Below are 26559 nucleotides of genomic sequence, written 5' to 3' on the forward strand. Positions count from 1 at the left end.
TTGACGTAATCCCCAGAAAGTGGTAGGAGAATTTGAGTATCATCTGCATAGTTCATGTAAGTGATACCAGATCGTCAAATAGGGGCTTGGTAAATATGTTATACAGTGTAGGTGATACACATGATCCCTGGGGCACTCCGCAGGTAATAGGGATGGGGTCAGCTGCAGCTGAAGGAGAGAAAACACATTGTCCTGTCACTGAGGAATGATTGGATCCAGACTATGGCCTCCTTAGAGCAGTGCGCTGCTGAGTCCAAATGGTTGCATAAGACCTTGTGATCCACCAGGTCAAATGCAGCTGATAGGTCAAGGAGAAAGAGTAAAGCTGCTTTCCCTTTGCCTCTGAGCTCATCTATTTGGGCTTTAAGATCGATGAGTGCCGTGTCTGTGCCATGTTGTGGCCAGAAACCTGATTGTCGGACTTCTAAGAGGTGTTTAGCTTCCAGTTACTTTTGGATTTGGAGGTATGTCACCTTATCTAGAATTTTGAGGCGGAATGGCACAGTGGTAATGGGCCTGTAGTTAGTTGATAGGGATGGGTCTAGCGTTTGTCTTTTAAGGAGGGAGGAGTACCCAGGACTGCTTGAGGTTGCTGAGGATGGTGCCAGAAGAAAAGGAAGCGTTGATCATTTTTTAGATAAATGGGGCTAGCTCTCGTGCTGCATCCTTGATAAATTGGGCTGGGCATTGGTCGCATTGGCAGTTAGATGATTTAAGGGAAAGTATGACTTTTTCAACTTCAACGATAGAAATTTGAGAACCTGAAGCGATGCAATGGTTTGTGTGAGGCTGTGAGATTATTGACAGGTGCAGTCACTGTTGTAGTTAATGAAGCTTTTTTTTAGAGCAATCTTAACCTGAAGAGTAGAGAATTTATTGGCGAGTGCGTCCTGAATATTGGGGCACCACGTTTTGTCTTTAATACAGTTGTCTTGTATCCGGATAGGGGCTTCTAGTTCTTTTAGAATTATGAAGAGTTCCTTCATCCTGGAATTAGCTTGCAGGATTATATATTTGCATGTTTTCTGTTTAGCGAGGAGTAGGTCTTTTTTGTATTGGGATGATATGTCGATTAGGTTAGTTTTATTTTCAGATGAAGGTAGTAACCTCCAAGTAGATTTGCATTTCCTCTTTTCATTGCTACATTTTTTCAGGTATGGGGTAAACCAAGAGTTGAGCTGTCCTCTTGGCTTACTTTGTCTCATTTTAAGCGGAGCAATAGTGTCAAGACTAGTGGTCATAATTTTATTGTATTAATCTACAAGCAGGCTAGGTTCCAACCCGCCTGGGAGTAAGTTAAGAGTGGGTAGGATAAGGGGTAAGAGTTTATCGATAGTGATATTCTTTTTTATCCTGGTTGGTGAAGGTGTAGTTATCTTAACAGCAGGTCTTTTAGTAACTAGTGAGAATGATAGGAGGTGATGATCGGTCCATATCTGAGGTGTAATAGCCAAGATCATGGCATTGCAGTTATGATCTGCCACCCAATGGAGTATTCTCCCTTTGTTATGGGTGAGAGAGTTCATTCTCTGGGTAAAACCGAGATCTGTCAAGGTGTTGGCCACAGTGGTTGCTTGCTGGTCTTTAAGGTTGTTGAAGCCTAAGTTAAGATCTCCAAGCAATAGGACTTGTGACATGCTTTTTAGATTATCCGAGACGATAGTAGAAATATCTTCATGAAAAGGTGCCAATCTGACCCGACGGTCTATATATAAAGTGGATCGTGAGTGTTTGGGAGTTAGCAATAAGTAGTTTGGCAGTTAGTTTCGCAGGATGTGATATTTAGAGAGGGGGCTAGTCTCATGGAAAGGTAGGTTTTAGCAATGAGAGCTATACCTCCTCCTCGAGTTTCACTTCTGTCTGCTCTCAAGATAGTACATTTATCAGAACTGCTAGCATAAGAGCAGGACCGGTTGCTGCATGCAACCAGGATTCAGTAATTGCCAAGAAGTCATAGTTTTCAGCCACAATTTGGTTGGCAAGCTCTGTGGCGTGTGCAACTAGAGAACTTGCATTTATTAGGGCCCCCTTGAGGTCTGCAGCGGGACTCTAACGAGATGGGGGGGATGACATGCTGGTGGACGCTCCAGTGACCTGTAGGCTGATGTGGGGCGTGGGCTTTTTGATTTTTTTGCGAGAGGTTTTGTGAGGTGTGGCTAGTGGGAGTAGTTTTTTTAAGTCGTAGTTTGACAGGCCTATGCTCTGAGTGCCTGTGTAGGTCATATCCCTGGCAGGAGGTTAATACTTTAGGCAATCTGACGCAGAGTCTGGAATTTCTAAAGATGATGTCATAGGGACTGTAGAGGTTGGGTAGGACACATGAAAGGTTCAGGTTATTTGGAGGCAATCCAAAGTCCATGTTATTCGGGCGAGATGCTATAGGCACATGTGCCAATGCCGTTGTCATAATTAACGATATATGGCTGCTATAGGGTGGTAGTAGGAAGGCTAATCTCACGAAACTAATTAATAGACTTAGAACACATAAGATACCTGAGGAGGTAAGGTATAATGAAATGGCATGCATATTTGCCCTGGGGTATTAGAGTCCAGTGTAACACGCCAGTTAGCCGCCTTGGTGCCAGCGTGGGGAATCAAGTGGAGATGCACACCACTTAAACTAGCAGCGAGACAGCGGGCATGATGTAGACAAATCGTCATTGTGATAAGGTCCATTAATATTCCTAGTGGGACAATGATAGCAGATGGCTAATGTGCTATAACAAATAGGGTGAAGCAACAAGTGTAAAGTGGTGAGAGGTTCAGAAATGCAGATGCTGAGGTATGGCAGTGGGGTAAAAAGTAGTAGGCAAAATCAATCTTACAAGCACCAAAGTGGGTTGGCATGTATACATAGGTGGACTAGTTCAGTAATGCCCATACAGAGGTAGTATACAATGACATGATAGTTTGGGTTTGCAGCTAATAGGTGTAACAACATAGTATACAAGAATAGGCTGGTTCGATTAGCAAATGCTTAAGTAAAACTGTCATGATGCCTGCCCCCGAAAGACCAGACCAGGCCCAGCAGCCCCGGAAGCAGGCATCATGCCACTTGGAGCATGCCCAAAAGCCCCAGTTAGGGGCTGTTTGGGTACAGTCCTGGCGCCTATGGTGCCAGGCTCATAAAGATAAAGTCAGTCCTGGCGCCATGGGCGCCAGGCTCATTATTGATAACTTACCTGAAGCAGACCATGCTGCATACTCACCTGAGGCAGACCATGCTGCATGAAGACTCAAGCCAAATGAGGCTTAGGAGGGACTATTTTACTGAAGGGACTATTTTGTTACTTGGGTGGGGCTGTGGAAGAATACTTACCTGGATCTTCTTCCAAGGCTATTTAAACCACGCCCGGACAGCCACACGTGCTTCGCGTTATTCTGCTTGCTGCAGCGTAACGCTCACCGTGTTTTCAGCAGCTCCAGTCTTCAGCCACGCCCGCTTCAGTCCTGGGACTCCTGAAACAAGAAGACAAGAAGGATAAAGGTAAGAACAGGAGTTTTAACTTTAATCCTTACCTGAATCCTGATCCATTTTGCCACGGAACTGAAAGACAGAAGTCTTTGAAGCATCGCTTCGCATTCCTACGGCGCCGCGCTGAACTCACCTGCTTGGCGGTACTTCAGCATTCCATCACGCTCTCTCCATCTCGCGGCCGCCCTCCGACACCTAAGGAGACAAAGACAGCAAGGTGAGCAAGGGGACTCTCTAAGGCTATACAAGCTACCCCCAAGGACTGATTTACCACGGGAGGTACTCACCTCATCTCGGGTCGGCGCAGTCAACCCTGCTTCATCGCCGTAACCCGGCCCCTAAGGGGAAAACCACAATAGACTTACCTGAATCTTACCGAGTGTCATTTGGAAATCTTCGAGTGGATTAATCGGCAACCTGCAAGGAATCGGACAGAGTGAAGAGCAGACATTTGAATTCTTATGAACAATTGGACTTTAGAGTCAATACTGGAACTCACCAATTCCTCTACGCCAGTGAAGTAACTGGTCATCAACGCGCCCCTGCGTCCGACGCAGGATGGAGAGCTCATCCTTCCAAACCATCAGGTGAGACTAAGGAGGGGACATCAAGAGTGATCTGTGGGAAGACAACGGGAGTGGGGAAGGTGGGTTGACATTCAATTCCACGGGTGGTTAATTCCTCTTCTCCTTTGCAGAAGAATATTCTTGCGAGCCAGACAAACTAGGCTGAGCGAGCCAGTCCAGTCAGTCATCTCGGCGCTACACGTCACGCTGGTGGAAATAACAGCGGCCCAGTTGCGGTCGACGCCCCCGTGGGAACCAGGTGAGCGTAACAGTAACAACAACATAGGATATAGTGATGTCAAGTCTAATAGTACATATACAGTGATAAGCCGGGTAAACAAATCTAATACTGGTGGAGGCTAACAGACTACAGTAATAAGCATGATCGATTTTACCAATGCTCGGCTATAATAGTTGACTGTACTGAGAACAATGTAGCTTAACTGGTTGCGGCAATATAAGTACCTACGATCCGATTTGCGTACATTAGGTAAAAGCAGCATATGGTGCAGTGGCGAGAAGTTCAATATTATGGGTGCAGCATAAGTCTGGCGTGAGCACAGGTTATATGTATAAAGATAACAATGGGCTGAACAGCGAGTGTTTTGAATTTGATCCTTGCAGTTACCAGGAGCCAGTGGAGAGATTTTAGGGCTGGAGAGATGCGGTCCCTGGGCTTGAAGCAAGGTTAAGTCTTGCAGACCTATTCTGGATTATTTGAAGCGGGTGAAGGGAGGAAAGAGGCAGATGGGGAAGAGGCTGTTGCAGTAGTCCAGCCTGGAGAGAACCAGGGCTCTGGAGACATTGAGCTTTTGGGGGAAGGTGAGGAAAGGTAGAATGCCCCTGAGGAGGTGCAGCTAAAAGTTGAACTTCTTTGCAAAGGTCCGTGATGTGTGGGAAGAAAGAGAGGAGTCAAAGATGATACCAAGGTTTTTTGCCTCACTGGTTGGTGGGGTACGGGGAGGGGATCCAGGGAGTCAGGCCAGAGAGTTGGGAGGAAACAAGGGGCAGGCATCCCCATGAGACGAATCGTCTTACTGGCATTAAGGGAGAGCTCATTGGCAGCTTACTATACCTGAATAGCAGTCAGGCAGTAGGGTATGAGGGAGGAGGCAGAGGCAGCTTGAACGAGAGCTGCGTCTCGTCTGCATAACACTGGACATTAGGAGAGAAGGTGGAGATCAGGTGGGTCAGAGGGGCCAAGTAGATGTTGAAGAGCCATGGCAATAGGATAGAGCACTGAGGGACGCCACAGGTAGAGTGAGGTGAATGACAAAAAGGAACCCATTTGCACTTGGAATGGTTTGTAAGGAAGGAAGGAGGTAAGCCATGCCAGTGCCCTGTCCGTGATGCCTAGGGTATCATGGAGACCGTTTATAAAGATGGAGTGGTTGACTGTGTCGAAGGCAGAAGAGAGATCAGGGAGAATCAGAACAGAGGGAGTGTTAGAATCCAGATTGGTGAGTAAGTCCTCGTGGGTGTTCAGGGGAGCAGTTTCCGTGCCTCTGGATGACCTGAAACCAGACAGGTGGTCACGGAGGCAGGCAGTCGCCTCAGTGTGGAGGGTCAGTTTGGGGATGACCAGCTTCTCCATGGGTTTGCCCAGAAAAGGGGGTAATGGTTAGCTGGGCAAAAAGAGTCAGCAGATGTTTTTTTAGGAGAGGATGCACAAGAGAGTTCTTAAGGGGTTGTGGGAAGGAGCCAGTGGCAAATGACTGGTTGCATAGGTCAGTCAAGGCTGGGGCAAGAGAGGCAATGTTGTCTTTGATGGTTCTTGAGGAGAAGGGGAGCACCTGTTTAGAGGAGACTTTCATAGAGCAGACAACTCTAGAGACCTCATCTGGTGCTATGGGAGAGGAGGAGGAAAGTAAGGGGGCAAGAGGGGGATCAAGGGAAGCAGGAGAAGTGGGGGAATGGTGCTGATGATAGGAAGGTCAGGATGTCCTGAGTTTTAGTGGAGAAATGGGTGGCCAGTGCAGAGCAGAGGGCCTGGGAGGGAGAAGGAGGCTACAGTAGGATTATCAAGTTCCTTGCAGATTTAAGAGTTCAGCCATTTTATTAGTGGTTCTAGAAATGTAGGTTTGGACATGAGCCCTTTTCTTGGAGCAGGTGGCGAGACGACATTGCCTTTGGAGCAGGCGGCAGGCCAGTTTGTCAGAGGATGAGCTAGATGCCTGCCACTTCCTCTATGCAGCTTTGCACTTGCGTTTCAAACTGCTAGGTCAGAGGCCTACCAAGAGTTGCATTTGGTAGCAGGCTTCATGCAGATCCTCGTGACGGGGGCACAGATGTCAAGGGCGTTAGAGATAGCTAAATGGAGGTTAGCTAGAGTAGAGGGAGAGTCAAAAGGTGGGGGAGAGGGGAAAGTAGCAACTGACACATGCTTCATCGGTCAAATGATGGAGAAGGAGACTGACAGTGCGAGCAGATGAGAGGAGAGAGTGGTAAAACCAGGAGCGAGGGATGGCAGAGTGGGTCCGATTTTGCATTGTGCTTTAATATGTATATGGTGTTGTATTTTTGTGAATTTCTGAGAATGGAATCATACGTTTTTGTTGTGCCCACTTGGGCTGAATGTATGGGTAAAAACATGTTTTATTCTCATGTTTGCTTTTGCAACATTGCACTTTAATATGTATATGCAGGTGGGGAGCAGGTGCAAGTGGATCTTGGTCACCTGGTCTAATCACTGCCGATCTGGTGCCTTCCTGGTTGCTGCTCTTTTTCCCCACTCAGCAAGCCCCGCCCACCTGGTGCCTTCCTGGTTGCAGCTCTTTTTCCCTACTTAAGGGGCCCTCCAGCCTCTTTTCCGTTGCAGATGGAGAGCAGGTCCAAGTGGATCTTGGTCAACTAGCCTAAGCCCCGCCCACCTGGTGCCTTCTTGGTTGCTGCTACTTTTCCCCACTTAGCAAACCTCGCCTTCCTGGTTGCCGCTCTTTTTCCCCCACTACTTAAGGAGCCCTCCAGCCTCTTTTCCTTTGCAGATGGGGAGCAGGTGCAAGTGGATCTTGGTCACCTGGCCTAAGCCCCGCCCACCTGGTGCCTTCCTGGTTGCCGCTCTTTTTCCCCACTTAGCAAGTCCCACCCACCTGGTGCCTTCCTTGTTGTCGCTCTTTTTCCCTACTTAAGGAGCCCTCCAGGCTGTGTACCTTTTGTGGAATATTTGTATCCACGCCAATGCGCCACACTGCCCCCTTTGCAAATGGGGAAAGAAAACTGGCAAAAATGGAGGCGATAACCCCCGTGTGCACTAAATCTGCAAAATTGCGCATGGTACATAAACCACAAAAGAGCTGCACACCCTAACACGCACACAGGCAAAGTTGGTGTAAAAACAGGAATCACTGCTGTCATCTGTTACCTGAAACAAGGCCACAGAAGAGCAAAATCCGAAAATGCCCTAAAAATTCAGTCCATTTCCCAGATAATTATGGAAAGGAAAGTGTGCTGAAATTGTGGATTTTCCAGGCAGTCAGAGGAATCCAGGCATCACTGCCTGACAAGCTGCCTAAGGAAATTGGCTGTCAAACGCAGTTTAAAAGTGTTTTCTGTTCCTGAGGAAGTGAAAAATCCGCTTGTTAAAGCATTTTTCTGTGAAGGGCTTAATTCCTTTAAAATGTCAAAATCCATTATAAATTCTGTTCATTTTATATCTTTTAAATAAAAGATGGTAGGTGAATTTTACAGGAACCCAGTCTGGAGTTAATCAACTAGTTAATTCTGATCCGACAGTGCCTGGCCTGGGAAAGTTGACATCTCAGCTTGACACTCTATTGCTAAAGGAAGGCTTAAGTGATGTTAATGGTTCCCGCATAATGACAACAAGCAGTACAATGGGACCTCAGTAGACTTTTGTCTGGGGCTGAGCCAAAAAACAAAGGACAGGCTGAGCACTGCCCTCTGCTGGGAGGGGCAGCAACACACCCCCCCCTGATCAAAAGACTGGACAGCTGCTACCTGAAAAGGGGAGGTTACCCAGGAGAACTTTGATGTTAAATCCTTATGATTGATTAAAGTTTATAACTCTTTAACTGAGCAACCTAAAGAGGAACAAATCTGAACATTGGTAGACATTTAACTAACATCAGCCTTGTGATTTGAAGACATTGATGAAACTTGTGCCATTTCTGGAACCAGGGTTATGAAAAATGTCTTATTGTAGCAGAACGATCAAGGTTGCAAACCTAAAATTGTATGTACATGATCCACTGATCAGCGCCCATAGATGTACCGAATTAGAAATGATTAATCCAAACAGTTATAGTTAAAATTGATATAAATCTGTAGAATAACCAAGACAGCTCGCACAAAGATGGGGAGTGAATGTGAATGTAGACAATCGAATATAAAATATGTGTCCAATTTTATTAGGGTATGTTGTGCAAAAGTTATGTTTTGGTAAAAATCAAGGTGGGAGTTCTAAATCCTATCATGAAAATTACAGCTCTGTTCAGACCGTCAACCAGGACAAAGCACATGCCTGTAGCCACTCACAGACATGGTGTTACGCTTACTTGGTATCCACAGGGACACCACCCAGCCGGGTTACTCGCAGGTATGCTTCTCAGCTTTGCCCTGATGTGGTCTGCGGGAAGGTTCTGCCTTGTGGTAGAATTAGGCGTGCTCTCCGTCCTGCCTTCTTTGCATGGGCGCGTTGTCTTTCATGGGTGAATGCGGTCCAGTTACTTGAATGACGCTGGCCCGTTTGATATTGTTCAGGTAGGTCTTATTGCTGTTCTTTAGTTTTGTTGCTATCCTGCATGCCTTTCTTTGTTTAAAATGTCTCTTTTTTCTCCCTTAGGTATGCAGAGCTTCAGCGCGGCGAACTGGCTTGGTTGGGCCCCGCTGGTAAATGATGGCGTGTTAAGAGCGCTATGATGCGGTAAGTAAGCGCTATGCGCAGCGCTGCGAAGTCTTGTCTTTGCTAACCTCTGTTTTCCTCCTTTGTAGGTCGTGGTGGTCTTCAGCGCGAGTGGAATGTCCGGAGTGGTGCCAACCGAGAGGCGACCAGCCAGGTAAGCCTTTCGAGCAGTTTGTAATTTGAAAATGTCGCTACTGCTTTCTTTAATGTTGCCTCTATCTTCCTCTTTCAGGTCGTTCTGTCTGGGAGGCGTAAAGATTCGAGGAAGCTGTTCTCAGTAGCTGCGAGTGTTTAAAGATGAAGACTGCAAGTAAGATGCTGTTGCTAATGTTCCTTTTGTCTCCTTGCAGGTTCTGCTTCTCCGAGGGAATATCTGGACACGGTGAGCGTCACGTTGCAAGCTGCAAAGTAACGCAAAGCGTGTTGTCTTGCTCGGGTGTGGTTTAAATAGCCCCAACAAAATAGTCCAGGTAAAGTAGTCCCTAGGCTACCACACCCAAAACACTAGACCGCATAGCTTGGTTCTTAGGAACCAAGCTATGTGGATGCCTCCATGTTGGCTGACAATACAATAAAGTAGTTCCCAAGCACATTGCTTTTCATGGTGTATGAGCCTGGCGCCATAGGCGCCAGGACTGGCCCCATGAGGGCTTTTGAAGAGGATGCCAGGCTCTAGAGGCTCGAGTCCTGACTCCACCTGGCCAATGGGTTTGCCAGAGGGGGTTTTGGGCGAGGGTCGTGACACATGGGGGTGTGTATTTGAAGTTCTGACCATGCCATGAACTTTGTAGTGTATAAATATAGGAGTTTCACTACACATACCACACACTGCTTCCAGAACCCATCCAGATGTCCGCACAGCACCTTATTCCAGAACTCTTCATCTTATAGCGGACTCCAGAATTCTTTGAAGATCCAGATTTCTCTGCAGAATCCAGACTTAGCATTGCTTAACTATTGCTAGCTTGACCCAATTGCAAACCTCCAGAACTTAAAAGAATAATTCTGATTCAGCTTGGCTTGCTACCATGAAGACTTGCCCAACGAAACTTGCATCCTGTCATCTGATGTGTCCAGTAACCAGAAGGGCCCATCCTAATCCAGCCTGAGGCGCAGTCCAAAATTGACCAGAACCGCACCGCTGATCCAAATCCCTCCAGAGGTGCCTTGCTGCCGGTAGACCTGACCCGATTAATTGACCAGAGCCGACCGTCAAATTAAATTTCAAAGGACTGTAAGTATAATAGGAAGAACATTGACCCATAGTATATCTGCATTGTATTGTCCCAATCTCAACCCATCCCATCTTTAAATTCAGAACCCTAGTATTGTTAGAATCCTTCTTGCGCTGATTTTCTCCTCTGTGTTACAAAACCATAACTCCTAAGTGATTTTGAATAACTAAAATAAATCCCAGAAATTGAGAATCCGCCACAGACTTGTTGCGCTGGCCACGTAGCTGTTAGGTTTCATGTCTTGCATCCTATTTTTCATAGTCCTTAATATAGTATAAGAAAAACCATCCGTCATTTTTGAGACCGAATTCCTGTTTTCATTTTCGCGCCTATTTAAAAAAACGCTTCTCACTAAAACCTCTATAACTTCTTCTGTTTTAAAGATAGAAACGAAATGTCAACTCTCACCGATACCCAGGACACTTAGCTACACCCACATCACGGAACAGTGTATTTGACCTGTTTTTCTCCAATATTGCATAGTACAAGTTTGCCGCGAATTTGCAATTTTAGCCCAAGTTACATGTGCCTTTTGCCCATTTCAAAGTGCTTCTTCCATCCCATCCTGATCTGAAGTGTGTATTGTTGTTTATATTATAGCTCATGTGTGTTAGGACTTCTTTACAGTTGCTTTCTTTAGTATTTTTCTCCATTTAAGCATTTTTGACCATTTTGCAGTATTTCACAAAGCCATTTTTCACCTTTTAAAAAAGTCAATTTCCAAAAACGGTTCTCTCTCTTGTTTGGGGAGGGAAGATTGCCTATAACCCTAGACATTTTCTTTCATTCCTGAATACCTGCAGATTACTCACATTGGTGTAGGATTGCTCATTTGTACTTCAGTACTTTGCAGGGGGAAATATTAACCTAAACACTATCTGTGCACAAAATAAAACTGTTCTTTTTCCTGTGTTTTCTATGCTGCATCATTATAAGTGAATTCAATTGTTTGACTTATATTCCGAATTGTATTGTCACCGTTAGGTGATTGCTGTCCTATATATCTATATCTATATCTCTCTCTCTATATATATATATATATATATATATATATATATATATATCATGTGTGATTTGAATATTAAATAAATAAGATAAATATTTACCTTTACAAACTAGCCTGATTCCTGGTTCAGTGTGACAAAGGGGGTATTTTGAGACGAGTGTGATATGAGTGGTATATCATTCAGAATATTGAACTTATTAAATAAGGTTTTTATTGCGCACTACATGCTAGGCGAGACTTGGGTGTGTGCCTGATTGAAATCCCCCACACTTTGCAGATAGGGAGCAGGTGCAAGTGGATCTTGGTCACCTGGCCTGAGCCCTGCCCGCCTGGTGCCTTCCTGGTTGCCGCTCTTTTTCCCTACTTAAGGAGCCCTCCAGCCTCTTTTCCTTTGCAGATGAGGTGCAGATGCAAGTGGATCTTGGTCACCTGGCCTAACCCCGCCCACCTTCTTAGCCCTGCCTCTTCTTTCCTGCTCTTAACTGTTAGATCAAGGGTGTCTCTCGCCCAGGCATCCCAAGCGAAGGGAGGTCAAAGAAACGGGCAATTCCTGTTTGGACCAGGAGGATCCAGGGCCCGAACCCCTGCTCAGATAGCAGGTAAGCATGCACCAACATGCGTTTACTCCCTCTGTCCCCCACAGGCCATCCCCACCCCTCTGATCCACCCGTGATGGTCCCTAGTGACCCCCCCAACCCTTCTCGCACACAGGTGTTGCCTGTTTTGCTTGATTCTTCTGCCCTGCTCCCCCCTCCAGCCTACTTGTGCAGGAGTCTGTCCTGATACATCTGGTTTCACCATCATAGTCTTGTGTCCAATGCTGGATTTGACTTTCATGGACTTCGTTGATTCACGGTGCGTCACCCTTTCTCATGGTGCCCCTGAATCATGCTATTCCCATCATCTTGTATCCAGGCTTGCAACATTGTGTGTTACTACTGACTTCTGCAAATGTATTTGCTCTACCCTCTTGCTTCTCCACTCTTTTTCACGGCTTACTCTGTTCTCTCCTCCTCTCCCTTTTCCCATCTACTCCCCTTACTTTCTTCTATGCACTTACTCTATCAGAGTTGTCCCTGGACCTACTATGATAGCTACCTTGTCTGTCTCCTTCTCCCTCCCCTTACTTGTTCCCGCCCCTTTCCTCCCTCTAGCACTATCTGAAATGTCATCAGGCCCAGTACGATAGTCACTTGGTTTGTTCCTCCCCTCCCTTTCTGCACCCCTCTCTCTCAACATTTGTTTTCTCCAGCTCTACCAGAAATGTCGTCAGGTCGAATACGGTAGTCACCTTTCTGTTTCCATTTCCTTCCCACCCTCCCCCTCCTTTTCTTTCCTTTCGTAGGTCTTAGCTCTTGCACTATCTGAAGTGTCGTCAGGCCAAGTACGATAGTCACTTGGTTTGTTCCTCCCCTCCCTTTCTGCACCCCTCTCCTTCAACTTTTGTTTTCTCCAGCTCTACCAGAAATGTCGTCAGGTCTAATACGGTAGTCACCTGCCTGTTTCCATTTCCTTCCCACCCTCCCCCTCCTTTCCTTTCCTTTCGTATGTCTTAGCTCTTGCACTATCTGAAATGTCGTCAGGCCAAGTACGATAGTTAATTTCACATCCTTACTGTTCATGGCCTGTAAGACTGTCATTGTATTTTCCCTTTTTCCCTCCCTTGCTTTGAAACACATTGTGTATAGGTGCTATATAAATAAACTATACTATCATATCATATGTCATTACATTGACTCGCTGCTAGCACATTGCACTTTTCTGTCTATGAATTAGTCACAAATATTTTATTATCTATAGCTTGTAACTTTTTGAATTTGCACTTCAGGTCGATAAATGTTTTAGAAACGTGTTATAACGCAGAAACACTTCAAATTCATTATCACGTGAGAAACCCATTTCTTAAATGGAACGGTGGATCTGAAGCCATTTTTTTACTCAATAGAATATGAGGCTTGAAATCCATTCAGTAATGGCGGTGAAATTAGTTAATAGTCTTTGTAAAGCACGTTAGCTTGGACACGTGAGTTAGAATGACAGGAAGGGAGGCTGCATCGTTTGTTGAAATCAAGGAGCTTCCAGTTTGTAGTGTTATTGCCTAACAAAGTCCTGTATTGGACGGAACGCGTGGCGCTTGTGCATTGCTTCCTGGCATATTTTTCTTGCGCCATAACTTATTTTGAAGCCAGCTGTTGTCACTGGCATGGAATTGTAATTACATTCTACCACTTTCACAGATCGGGTGCCCGGGTTTCTTTTTTAAGTTAGCCACAGTACCTTGCAGTGTTTGCTACTGGTGAAGTGCTCTGTCTGTGAAATATCCGTCAGGACTTCTAGTGAGTCCCCATCTTATGACCATACCATTGCACTGCTTGAGGGAACCAACACCACTTCTGGCTAGACCTAAAACGTTAGCTCATGCAGTTTGGAGGCACACTTGGCACTTGAGGCTGATCTTTAGAGCAAATGCTTTTCAGAGTAGGAATCTGTTCCAGGTTAATCAAATTAATCTAGGTGCAAAATAGACAAAGTTTAGGCCATTTTTTTCTTCATTGTGTTTGGCCTACAAAAGTAACCTGATCACAAATAGAAAATACAATAAAATCAGTTAGAACAATACGATCATAAAAAGTTATGTAACATTTCATCATAATTTCATCACAGTAAAAACAAAGAAAAAACACATAGCTACATCCCGCATTATGCTAAAAATGTGGCTTCTTCCCCCAAAAAAACCCAGGAACTCGTTCAGTTAGCCTCAAGAACACATAAGAAAGCATACAATGCCAGGATCGATTTTACCAATGATCATTATCATTAAAATCAATTTGACCAAGTTTCCCCACATTAACCTGACCCAATGCATCTCACGCAACAACGTCTCACCCAAGTAGTGCAGACGCGTCTCAACAAAGCCATGGCAGTCCATAGTGATATGTTTCAAAGTTTCCACTGTGGCGGAGTCACAAAATCTGAAGATATTACTTGTCAGTGTTTTGTCCCACTTGAATCTCCTTTCCAGAGTTGCAAGTTAGTTCAGGCGGAAGTGAAGGTAAATAGTCCGAATTTTTGGACTGGGGAAGAGTGATAAATCATCAGGTTCTTGCCTCGCCTCTTCTAAACCCTGCGTACTCCCTGTAGAGTGAAAAGTTGCCCATTAAATCAGACGTTTCTGCCCAATCAGCAATATAGAATTTGCTCTTTACAACCCCGGAAATTACTTCAGCTCGGCCGGGGAGGACCTAATACAATGGAGTATATACTGCACATAGTACGCTTGAATTTAGCAAGGGAGAGGCCATGGCAGATTGAGATGGCTTGCACAGGTCTTGATAGAGTAGTTTGGTGGGTTCAGCATCTTAGCATACTCGGCTAGCTTATTCCATAGGGCTCTGGCTGTGAGGGTCACTAGACTCAGCTTGTGTCTAACCACATCATTGGGAACAGATTGATTCAAGCCCAAAGTTCGCTCTCAAAGGAGCCCCTGAAGGATGTTTAGTGCCCACCCCCCCAAGTCGAACGACACTATGCCCAAGCCATATAAAATGTTTGGTTCAATATTTTGCAAATAGAACCTGATCAAAAGAAGCAAAGAATAACGACAGTGTTGAGAATAGATCCGCTTAATTATTGCCAGTGTAGCCGGAAACCCCTCCCTAAATAGGGTAATCCATTCCCACCTGGAGTAGCTGGTTACAAGGTTGAATCCCAAGTATCGCATTGATCCCACCCTTTCCAGAAACTGGCCACCTACCCTCCAAATACAAGTCTTGGAACGTATCTTAGTAGAAAAAATGACGACCCATTGATTTGCAAATTATTTTGGACTGCATATTGAAAAAAAGAGGCTCAGTTTCCAAAAGAGGCCAATTGGGGTTTTATCAAATAAGGTGATATCGGCAAAAGCGAGCCAGTTTAATACTAAACAGCCCATCTTTACCGGATTGGTGGTTCCCGCCTTCCATAGAGCTGCGATATCTGAAACATACAGGTTAAAAAGGGTCGGGTCACCAAGCATCCCAGTCTCAATCCCACAAAGATAGAAACAGGGGTGGAGATAGCCCCGTCCCTCGTCAACCTGACCCTCAATGAAGAGTCTCTTTGTAGCAGTGCCAGAATTAGATTTTGTTTGTTTTTTTAACGGGACCTTCCATTCTTTGAGTTTACTCCAAAGGATTTCTCTGCTGACTGTATCAAAGGCGCAGGACAGGTCTATGGAAGCCATATAGACAGTACCTATCGCCCCATTTTTACAGCCCTAGAGAGATGGGAAATAATTGGACCCTTAAGAGAAGTCCCTTTTCACGAGCAGAAGCCCATCTGATATTTAGACAAGAGGTTAAGTTCCTCAACATGGCAGGAGAGGTCTCTTAGGAGAAGGGAGGTGAGGATTTTACTGGAGGCATCAAGCAAGTCGATGGGCATGTAGTTCTTAGGATCGGACGCATTGCCCTGTTTGAAAATTGGAATAATAATGGATTGCTTCCAAGTGGTGGGGATTTTGCCCTCCCTGTAGATGGTCCTAAAGAGGTTCAGTAGAGGGCCGACCCATAATTTTGGCTCCTGCTTAAAAAGCAATGGCTGAATGCCATCAGGACCGGATCCACAGATTACCTCGCCCCACCAATAGCCCAGCTGACATCTTCCTCGTCCCAAGGACAGACCCCTCCCAATACTTGTTAATCATGTTGAGGATAGTTGTACAACAGTGTCCACTTCGGTAAGTCGTAGAACATGGCTGTCAGTGAAGATACTTCCACAACCAAATCCTTGACTACATCGTCCCCCGGAAGGGTACTCAAGAATTTGGAAGTCTTTTTTCTTTTATTTAAATTTGCGGCTGGTACGTTTTTTGTTTTCTTTTTCTGCTGTTCCTTTTTCTTTTGGGATTTTGTGATGTGTTGGTTTCTTGAGTGTAATTTCTGGGGCTCTTATGAGTGTTGGACCTCTCTACCATGTTCTGGTGCTCTGATTCAGTAAACGCTCCCTGTAGGCCGCCATCAGCCTGTGTTGGGGCAACGTCGCTCAGGTATATATCTACCAACACCGATGGGGTATTGGGTGTGACTGCGTTCCATGTTAGGTGATGCATGCAAATCCAATGAAGATCGTTTAGGCCATTTAAAATAATCTGTATTGTAATGATGCGTTTACATTTTGCAGGGTTTGAGAGCAAGCCAAGAAAGACATCAGAGAAAATAAACAACACAGAAGAAAGTCCTCTTAATGTGTCCCTCCCAACAATGAAGGTGTGAAACAACCGGTTCGATGAGTTCAAGAAGCCACAGCTACCTTCAGCGAACTTTCCTGACTCCCCGCCTGGTTTCTGATGGGTCTCTTGGGGGCATTGCAGAGATCACATCTTCCCTTTATCTCGGGAGGGGGAGCGTGGCTTCGAATAGGACCCTGCTCCTGTCTCGGGGCATCACCTGCATTATCAATGCCACCATTGAGATCCCAAACTTTAACTGGCCTCAATTTGAGTATGTGAAGGCACCACTGGCGGACATGCCGCATGCACCGATTTCTTTATACTTCGACAGCATTGCCGATAAGATCCACAGCATATCACGGAAACATGGCGCTACTCTGGTGCACTGCGCAGCAGGGGTGAGCAGATCGGCCTCTCTTTGCATTGCATATCTGATGAAATACCACAAAGTGACCCTACTACAGGCATACAACTGGGTAAAGGCAAGGCGGCCAGTCATCAGACCCAACGCGGGCTTCTGGAAGCAGCTGATCGATTACGAGCGCAAGCTGTTTGGGCAGAGTACTGTAAAGATGGTGCACACCCCATATGGAGTCATGCCAGACATATATGAGAAAGAAAGGAGAAGTGTGCTTCCTTACTGGGGGATATAACAAAGCTTCACAGTCTTTAAAAGTGCACTACTAACAGGGACCTCTCAAAAGAGGTATACAGTCATGATCTCTGCGGGAAAGCTACAGCCAAGGATTTAACTAAACATGTTAAGGCGGACCAAAAAAAGTCTAGAACTGTACAAAGGGTGGTGACATTTAAGTTGATGTAAAGATAAGATGTAGATTAAATTAATTTGAAAAATATGTAGAGCACCAGCATAGAAACAAAGTGTTTCAAGTGTGAATAAACCCCCCCTCGCCCTCCACTTCCAACTACTCAATAGTACATAGCTACAATGTAGTGGCCAAACTGCCACGTTTTAAGACCTTTTCAAACATGTATGGATGGCATGAAGACAAACCTTTACAGACAATGGGCCTCATTCCGAGTACGGCGCTAACCAATGGCGCTATTAACGCCTTGGTTGACGCCGTACCCGGACCGGCAGCGCCTTGGTGGATGGCGGAATCACCGCCCCATTCCAAGGTTGGCGGGGCGGTGATTCCCCATTCACCAAGGCTCTTCCCCATTCCCAAATGAGCCCCCATAGGGCTCAATGGGAATGGGGAAGATGCAAATAACGGTGACCGTTCATTACGGTCACCGTTATTGGCTTGCAGGCCCCTTTGCGCCCTCGACTTTAACACCTGCTCAAAGCAGGCGTTAAGGGCGAGGGCGCAGAGGGAACTCGGAGTATGGCGGTAAGGGAATACCGCCACCGGTCTCGTTACCGGTGGCCGCTATCCCTTACCGCCATACTCGGAATGAGGCCCAATGAGCTCAAAAACACAGCTGCCAGAAGCCGAGACACCACCTTTCATGTCAAAATCACTGGTTCAAGTCTGCTTAGTTCATGCCACGAAATCACTTTAGCCTGTAATTAACAAAATCATTCTAATAGGACATGATTACACAGTGCTTTCATAATTGATGTTAAAGAAATTGTCAAAATATATATTGAATTCAAGATTGTTTTCTTACATGACCAGTTTTGACACAGGGCGGTTTCTAATTTCAGGACCCCATTTTCTTCTGGACTGTAAATGACGGTGTGCCACTGAGGAACTGTATATTGCTGCCTTGAATTCAATAAATCCAATAAGAGCAGAAAGAATCAAATCACCAGTTAGCCTCAAATATTTAAGCAACAGGTAGCAACATCTCCTACTCCCCCCATGATACATTTAATGTTAAACTGTTTGTATTGCTACTCTAGGGAAGTTATTGTGGCTAAGCAGTTTATTTCCACGATTCGGGGCCATACCCTATCTTTTGTGAATGTTGGTTCAAGTATTAACAAGGCTTCTGGTGATATGAAATCCTTAGTCTCCGGTGATTTGTTTAAAAATAGCATGCAAAAACCAACACTGCCATTGGCACACAGTTTGGCAGTGACAGCGGAGAACAAAGGAATACATGAGAATGAAGTATGAACGGTTCCATGTCATTTCATCGACAGTAATTACTTTGAGGTACTGTAATACAAAGTAATTACTTTGACATTTTACTTTAAATGTTTATTTTTATTTGGGGTTGGGAGGGGGGAGGGAGGGAGTGCCACAAGGCCCCCATTCCCTTTCATTACTACCCCTACCCAAAACCCTCCCCGCCTCCTTTTTACCCCTTAACACATAAATACCCATATTTTTGTAAGTCATTTTGTAGCAAATTACATCGTAGTAAATTACCACGAAGTAATTACTGTTGAGAAAGCAACGGGATACTGTCTGAATCGCCATGAACTACTAAGGAGATGCGAGATAGCGCATTATTGCCTGCGCAACCAGACTAGGGTTCCAAACCAGCTTCTCACTAAATCGCAGACCTTGTGCCCAACGTTCATTAGATGGCAAAATTCACTCGAGGGGCACATTGTCTTGTTTGTCAGCACGTTCAGGTCAAGGCATGCATGGCCCATCTGCTTGTCCCTCTTCCCTAGGGATGGGCCTCATGCTAACCTCTCCACTATGTTTCCAGAGTGTCATCCAAAGCTGCCTACAGGGTCTAGTGAGAAAATGCGGGCTACACCAAGTTGCCTATGCGGCAAGGAAAGCAATGAGGCCAATGTAGGAGTATGCCGACAAAGGCCTTCCTTTCCCACACACCAGTGAAAGAAATACGCCTGAAACGGGTGCGTTTCATGTCCGTAATCTGATATGAATTAAATTATGATAAAAAGGTGTAAAAATATAAAGAGATTTTAACTAATGCACTTTGTCCATTCCTGCTGATTATATAGTTCTTTTAGAGTACCCCAGAAAAGAGTTGAAACTTGGACAGTTAAAATGCAGCAGAAACCTGCTAGTGCACACCGAAGTTGGTGGATTGCATGACATGTCGGGAGCTTCCGGAAGGCCCATTCCTATTGGTGGTGGCGGGCTGAACTACTCACATTTCAAGACTTGCACTTCCGACTTTTGAAGGGTACCTGTATGGCCAGAAAATATATTATCTTTGCTGTAAACAAGTAGATAGCAGGATGGTATGTCTTGCACTAGACCATTGCAGAGTGATGGATTTCACTAAAAAGACACCCTTTTGTTATCAATGAGACTACATGAACATGATTAGAATAAAGCGTTATACATCTGGCCATTCTAAAAGAAACCAACAATATACGACAACCTTCCATGACTGAGCAAGAAGAACAAGTTACTTACCTGTGGTAACGTTCTTTCGATTGGATATTCCTCCCACGTATTCCTCATTTTATGATATTGCCATATCCAGCTTCAGCTGCTTTGGAAAATATTTCCAGCAGGGGGCGGTGTGCGTCAATGCCTGTCGACTCGATGTCCCTCAAGGGCGTCCGTCTCGATGTCACTGGTATATAGCGCGCACAGCGACCGTTGGCTTCAGTTGCATTTTTGTGCGCATTTCACATTTCTCTAGACGTGCCTTGCGCAAGACAGTTACTCACCCTGAAAGAACGTAAACTGCAATAACAAGGAAATTCTACTGCGGGGTAGGATGGGAGGGGCGATTAGGAATACGTGGGAGAATATCCAATTGAAAGAACGTTAACACGGTAAGTAAATTATTCTTCTAATGGCTTGTGTCCTCCCACGCATTCCTCATCTTATGATAGACTCCCAAAGCAGTGTTTGCATTTTTGGAGGAGGGAGTCTGAATTTAGGAGTTCCTTATTGGTTTGTGTGTACTGAATGTAGCACTACCATCCCAAATCCACCTTCCCGGCTCGAGGAATAGTGCAGACTATAGTACTTTGTGGATGTGTGGGCGGAGGACCATGTGGCCGCCGCAAAATTATCCTGAATTAGGACTCCTCTCTGTAAAGCTGAGGAAGTACCCATGCCCATGGTCGAATGAGCTCCAGGGCCCTCAGGAGTATCTTTTCCCGCTAATCTGTAGCATTCAGAAACACCTAAAATTATCCAACTGGCTTGTTTTGTGACCGCCATACCCAACTAATGGCCCATGTAACCAACAAAAAGTTTATCATCCTTGCTCAACTTAGACATCCTGGATAAAAAGAAACTAAGGGCATGCCTTGGGGCAAGCCTGTGCAATCTCTCCTCTTCCTTGTCAGGATGAGGTGGAGGATAAAACATTAGTATGATTTTTTGAGTTAAAAGAAACTCAGACAATTTTTGGTAAAAATGTAGGTTTAACCTTAAGGCGCACTATCCTAAAAGACCACTGTGTAGGGCGGCTTGCAAGACAAGGCTTGAAGTTCACTCACCCTACAGGCTGATGTAAGAGCAACCAAAAGGATGGTCTTCAATGTTAGTACTCTTACAGGGCAGGAATGAATGAGCTTGAATGGAGAACACATGAGAAATTTTGAAACTAAGTTGAGATCCCAAACCGGGACTTGAAATGGGATCGGAGGGAATGCATTGATCAGTTTCTTCAGAAATTGCATTACTGGTGGTATTTTGAAGAAAGATGCATCTTCAGGGGAGCGCTTAAAAATAGATAGCGATGACAGATACCCTTTGTGACAACCTGGAGCCCCAGAGTAGCCAGTTGTAACAAGAAGGATAAAACCATTGGTGTGCTGCATGTAAAAGGGTCCACATTCTTATCCCTGCACCAGCTGCAGAACTTGTTCCAACGGCAGTGATACAAGGATTTTGTTGCTGGCCTTCAGGCCGAAAGCAAACGCCATTACATCGTCCAGAAGGTCCCAATCCTTATAGCTCAGAAACCATACGTGAAGAGTATCTTGACCTCTGGATGGAGAACCCAACCCGCCTCTCGCGAGAGAAGGTCCTCTCTTTGTGGAAGATGTATTGGAGGGCAGATAGACATGACCAGAACGTACGTGTACCACGTCCTTCTGGCCCAATCCAGATCAATTAGGATCATTGTTTTCTGAAAACTTTCTCAACCTCGTGACCACTTGATGAATGACGGGGCCTGGAGGAAACTCATACATGAGCTCCTCTTAGGGGAAATTCCCTGGAACAGTACAGCTCGCACTTCTGGTTGATACTGATTGTGAACAGATCCACTTGAGGAGTTCACCAAAGAGTGAAGATCTCTTGAAGGACTTCCTGAGCTAGTTCCCACTCCTGGGAGACTGTGCTCTGCCTGCTCAGAGCGCCCTCTGCTGTGTTCTCCTGTCCGGCTAGGTGAACTGCTGATAGGGAGATTCCTACTTGAATTGCCCAGAACCAGAACTGCATTGCCTCTCTGCACAGTGGTAGTGATCCTACACCTCCCTTGTTGAGGTAGTAAATGGCTACTGTTTTATCTGTAATTATCAGGACATTCTTTCCCTGTATAGAGGGAAGAAAGGCCTTCCGCACTAATCTGATTGCCCTCAGCTCCAAAAGGTTGATGTGTAGTTTGGACTCCGATGGAGACCACGACCGCTGATTGTCAGATTGTTGGCATGTGCTCCCCACCCCGTAAGTCAGGCGTCTGTAACTACTGTACTCTCTAGCCATGGTTGCCAAAAGGGCTCTTCCCTTCAGAATGTTTTCCTTGCAGACCCATCACAGAAGATCCGGTGTGACTGCTGGGAACCTGAAGAAGGTCTGACATGCTGCCAGAGAATTGGGTCCATTGAGTCCTGAGTGCCCACTGGAGAGATCTCATACTCCGCTGAGCCTCTGGCACCAGGAAAGTGCAGGATGCGATGAGGACTAGGAACCCCAAAAAAACAATCGAATGGTGGAAGACGCGGGGCATTTTGGACTTTGGTGACCATCTGCAGAATTTCTTGAGCCCTCACATTAGGTGGCAAGGCTTTTCCCAAGGATGCATCCAGGACTGCCCTGATAAATTGAAGCCTTTGAGATGGTATCATGTGGGACTTCTTGAAGTTGAGGGAGAAGCGCAGTCTGTGGAGGGAGCGACAGGTGGAGCAGAGATGTTCCAGGACATGTTCGGGAGAACGTTCCCTGATCAGTCAATCGTCCAGGTAGGGGTACACGTGAACTCCCCCCTCTCCTGAGACTCGCTGCCATCAACTTGGTGAAAACCTTTGGACGTAGGTCAGCCCAAATGGCAGAATTCAAAACTGATAAGAACCACCAACAGCTCACCTCAGGTACTTTCTGTGCTTGTGATACATTGGCACATGAAAGTAAGCATCCTGAAGGTCCAATGATACCATCCAGTCCTGAAGCTGGAGGGCCTGAAGGATATGGGATTAGCTACAGCTGCAGGTACTTGTTCTATAGCACTTTTCTCCAGCAGGCTCAACATTTCCTGCACAAGGAGCAGATTTGGAACTTTGAAAGAGTTGCTCCCCGGTGAATGATCTGGAGTCCTTTTCAGAAAGGGAAGGCAGTAACCCTGGGGTAACGTTTCTACTGCCCATGCATCTGTAGTAATACCCCACTATTCTTACAGATGCTGTGAGAGTCTGCCTCCCAAAGGGGTTTTGTGGACTAAGGCCTCAGAGGTTTTGAGGCGGCTGATGCAGCGGCCGAGTGTAAAGCAGTCGCTGCCTGGCCAGTCTTAGCACCTCTTCCCCATCCACCACGGGGGAATCTTCTCTGACCTATTTGATTCGGTAGTCCACTGCCTCTTCCAACTGAGGAGTAATTGCGAAAGGACTTGCTGCTCCAGTGGGGTGAGTTTGTGGCTGTCTGAATACAGCACCAAGTGATTTTGCTTCCGTTTGAGGACTGCAGCTTCTCCAGGCTCTTGTCAGCATTGCTGCCAAATAAATATGTGCCATCAAAGGGCATGTTAAGTCTCGATTGCACATCCGTAGCAAAACCAGACTTTCTTAATAAGGCAAATCTGCGCATTACAGTGCTAGCCACCATAGCTCTGCTGATACTGTCAGCAGAGCCGAGACCAATCTGAAGGGTTTCGCACATTGCGTCCTTTCCATTCTTAACAATATTTAGGAATCCGTCTCTTTCTTCCCCTTCAGGTATATGTTTAGCTGCCATCGATATACATTCCCATAGGGTGAAAGTGAATTTAGCCAGTGCACACGTGGCATTTGCCGACTTAAGGGCCATACTCCTTGCTGAGAAGACCTTTTTTGCCATTGCATCATAGCATTTGTCATCCGTTGGGGGGATTTTTGGGTATGCAGTCTGTTTAGATGTGACGGCCTGCACCACCAGACTTTCTGGAGCAGGATGTTTAGGTAAAAGGGGTCACTGCTTTAAGCTCTGTATTTGCTTGTTCATTTCTTTTATTTACTGCTGGAATTGACTAAGGCTACATGAAAGGGAAGAATAGGGTCCTCCTCGGGTCCCTTATCTAAAGTAGATCATCCTGCTCAAAATGTGGTGCAGGTCTACTCCATCCCAGATATTCAATGACTCTAGACATTAGTTGTCTGTATGACCCATCAGCATGGTAGGAGGGAGCTGGCCTTCGAAATGGAATTTCCGGAGAAGTATCTATCCCACTTGCAGTTTGTAGAGTCTCATGTTGATCTTTTATCCTGAACTCCTCTGATAACAGCCTCTGGAACACCTTGTGTCTCATATTGCGATCCAAAAGGACACGATTCATCAGAAGAGGGTTCACGTTCCTCATAAATTGAAGAAAGGAACTTAAAGTCTCTCCTTAGTAGTGGGAGAAAAGAATCTCCGAGGATTTTGTCACATACATCGATAATCCCATTGAAGACTTCAACGCCGTCAAGGGCTTCAACAACTGAGGTGTCGAAGATCTTTTTGACAATGTCGCCTCTTTTGGCATCGAAGTCGAACATTTTCCCTTTCAAAGGAGTTTTTTCCTCGACAGCCTCTGAAGATTTGGGGAGTTTTTTCCTTGACATCTGGGCCAGAGGGTGCCCAGATTTTGTCTTTTGCCTCGTCTTTGTTGGGTTTCTCAACATGGGGATGACTCTTGCTCTTCTTAGAGGGGGTCGAGGCTGCATTCTCGAAGAACTGAAGCATTTTCAGTCCCCATCTCTCCCATTCAGCTGGTGAGACCGATTTGGTCGGGCAAGCAACCTGTTCAGGCAAGGAACTCTACAAAGACAGCGATCTGTGACGCCTTTTCTTCTAACGTCATGAAGACGATGACAAGTGAGACCCACTCCTAGATCAGGATCTTTTAGCTTTCTTCCGATGATGCAAGTCGCCCCTCGACTCGTCAGAGGATTGCTTTTTCGACTGTGTCGTCAAAGGGGATTTATGTGACCTACCTGCAGCTATTTTCCCTCTACTTATTTCAGGGCTTTCATTGTCACTGATAGGCAGGATCCACATTCCGATACCTTTCGATAGGGTCCTAAGCACCACAGACACACCCGATGGGGGTCTGTATTTTTTTTAACCCCGATATGGGAGTCGATGATGCCAACAAAGATGCCAGTATTTTTCATAAAATTCCTTCGGTTTCTCGAATGAACCGAAGTGCGCCAATCTTCCGAAGCGATCACTCTCGTGGAAAAACAGAACTAAAGCCAACGGTCGCTGCGCATGCTATATACCAGTGATGTCGACATCGAGACGGAGACCCTCGAGGGACATCGAGTCGACAGGCATCGATGTGCAGCTCCCCCTGCTGGAAAAAGTTTGCAAAGCAGCTAAGGCGGGATATGGAGATCTTGTGAGATGAGGAATACGTGGGAGGACACAATCCATTCGAAGAGGCTTGTTAAATGTTGTGACTGTATAATATACACGTGTTATAAAGAAGCCACAACATTTTTATGTAAAAGGAGTTCTTTTACATCACATCACATATAAAAGCTTGCAAACCAGTCTGCCTATTCTTGAATTCCTTCATGGGTTGAGTACAAGTTTAGAATGTTGAGTGACAATCGTGTTTTTTCCAGTATACTAAAATTAAGACAGTGGTCTGGATGGTAGACTTGTGCTGAGAATCTTTTCCTAAAAATAAGACGGTAATGCAAAGCATCAACATAAATATTTTGTTTTCTCAGAAATTAAGTCTATCCCGGATTAGTAATGATAGAGTCTTTACTTTGTGGGGATGTAAGAGACCTGTTAAATAATAACTTGAGTATGGGCATTGTGGCAAGTGTGTGGTATCTGCAGGTTTCTGCAAACTGATTCCACTGTAAAGGGTATCTCTTTTTTTAGGGAGAGAAAAAGAGCCATGAATGCCAGCAGCAGCTGGTGGAACCATGGCATCCTTCTAGACATATTGTGCTGCTGTCGCCTGACAGTCAGCCGCTGAATCTTCCATTCGCACCAATTGACATCCCCTCCACAGGGCTGTGAATCTTTATAACATCAATGATAGGAATACAACAAACAAATGGGAAGGCAGCAGACTAGTGTGCAGTGGAAAGGAAATATTCCCAAGAACTTCTTCACCCCATATAGCATCCAAGGCAGCTGCTGTGACTTAAGCACAGTATTACTGGGGGAAAAACTATTTTCTAGTTGCAGCCATACTAAACAAAAGCACAGAATAATTACCTAATCTAAAGGCAGTGCCACTTTCACAGTGATTGTCGGGCAAAGACGAACCACTCCCCAAAGATGGCATGTTTGACGCGCTTGACAGGCCTATATCAGATATGGTGGTTTTTCAGACAAAAAAAAAGCAGATTTTCTTCTGGTTACAACAAAATGTTGCCTTTGAAAATTAATTAACTCGAAACAACACAAATGTTCTTGATTAGTCCATCCAGGCGTCCATATTTGTTCAATGTCAGTTAATCCCCTTGAGAATAAGCAGGGTATTAGTGTACAGAAAAGAACCCTTTCTAGATTGTGTGTGAACCACCCTGGCAGTTGTGCTTTTAAGTTGTTTTTATAAAAAAAAAAAATGTCTGAAATATTAGAAATACAATATTAATATTGCCTATTCCTCCAGCACACAGAGTTTCAAAGATGTTTGCCTGATTTCAAACAAAAAGACAATTAAAATATTAACACATGTACAAAATCTGTTTTAGACTGCTTTTGTGTTTTGTCTATTTACAATCAAATCCATGTTAATCTTACTTGGGAGTAAAATTAAGTTACTGCTAACAGAGTATCCCACATCGTTGGTCGTATAAGGTGTCATATATTCACTGCTTTTCTATTAGTTAACTTTGATGGTATTTTTTCGGTGCTCTCAGAAAACATGCAATATGTTATAAAGTTTATACCATTTCTCCCCTCAAAACAACGACAACCAC

At 45.2% G+C, this 26559-nt stretch overlaps 1 protein-coding gene across 1 annotated transcript in view; it reads left to right on the plus strand.

Moving 5' to 3' along the window:
* Positions 1 to 26321, plus strand: part of DUSP14 (dual specificity phosphatase 14) — a 223323-nt gene extending 197002 nt beyond the window's left edge. Inside the window, exon 2 of the mRNA XM_069614670.1 lies at positions 16307 to 26321. Within this exon, the coding sequence (XP_069470771.1) occupies positions 16412 to 17008 (597 nt within the window). The 5' untranslated portion in view covers positions 16307 to 16411 and the 3' untranslated portion in view covers positions 17009 to 26321. The remainder of the gene's footprint in view (positions 1 to 16306) is intronic.
* Positions 26322 to 26559: the final 238 nt, after the last annotated feature.

The sequence above is a fragment of the Ambystoma mexicanum genome, chromosome 9, assembly GCF_040938575.1.
Source record: "Ambystoma mexicanum isolate Mex_15411 chromosome 9, UKY_AmexF1_1, whole genome shotgun sequence".
Taxonomy (NCBI): Eukaryota; Metazoa; Chordata; class Amphibia; order Caudata; family Ambystomatidae; genus Ambystoma; species Ambystoma mexicanum.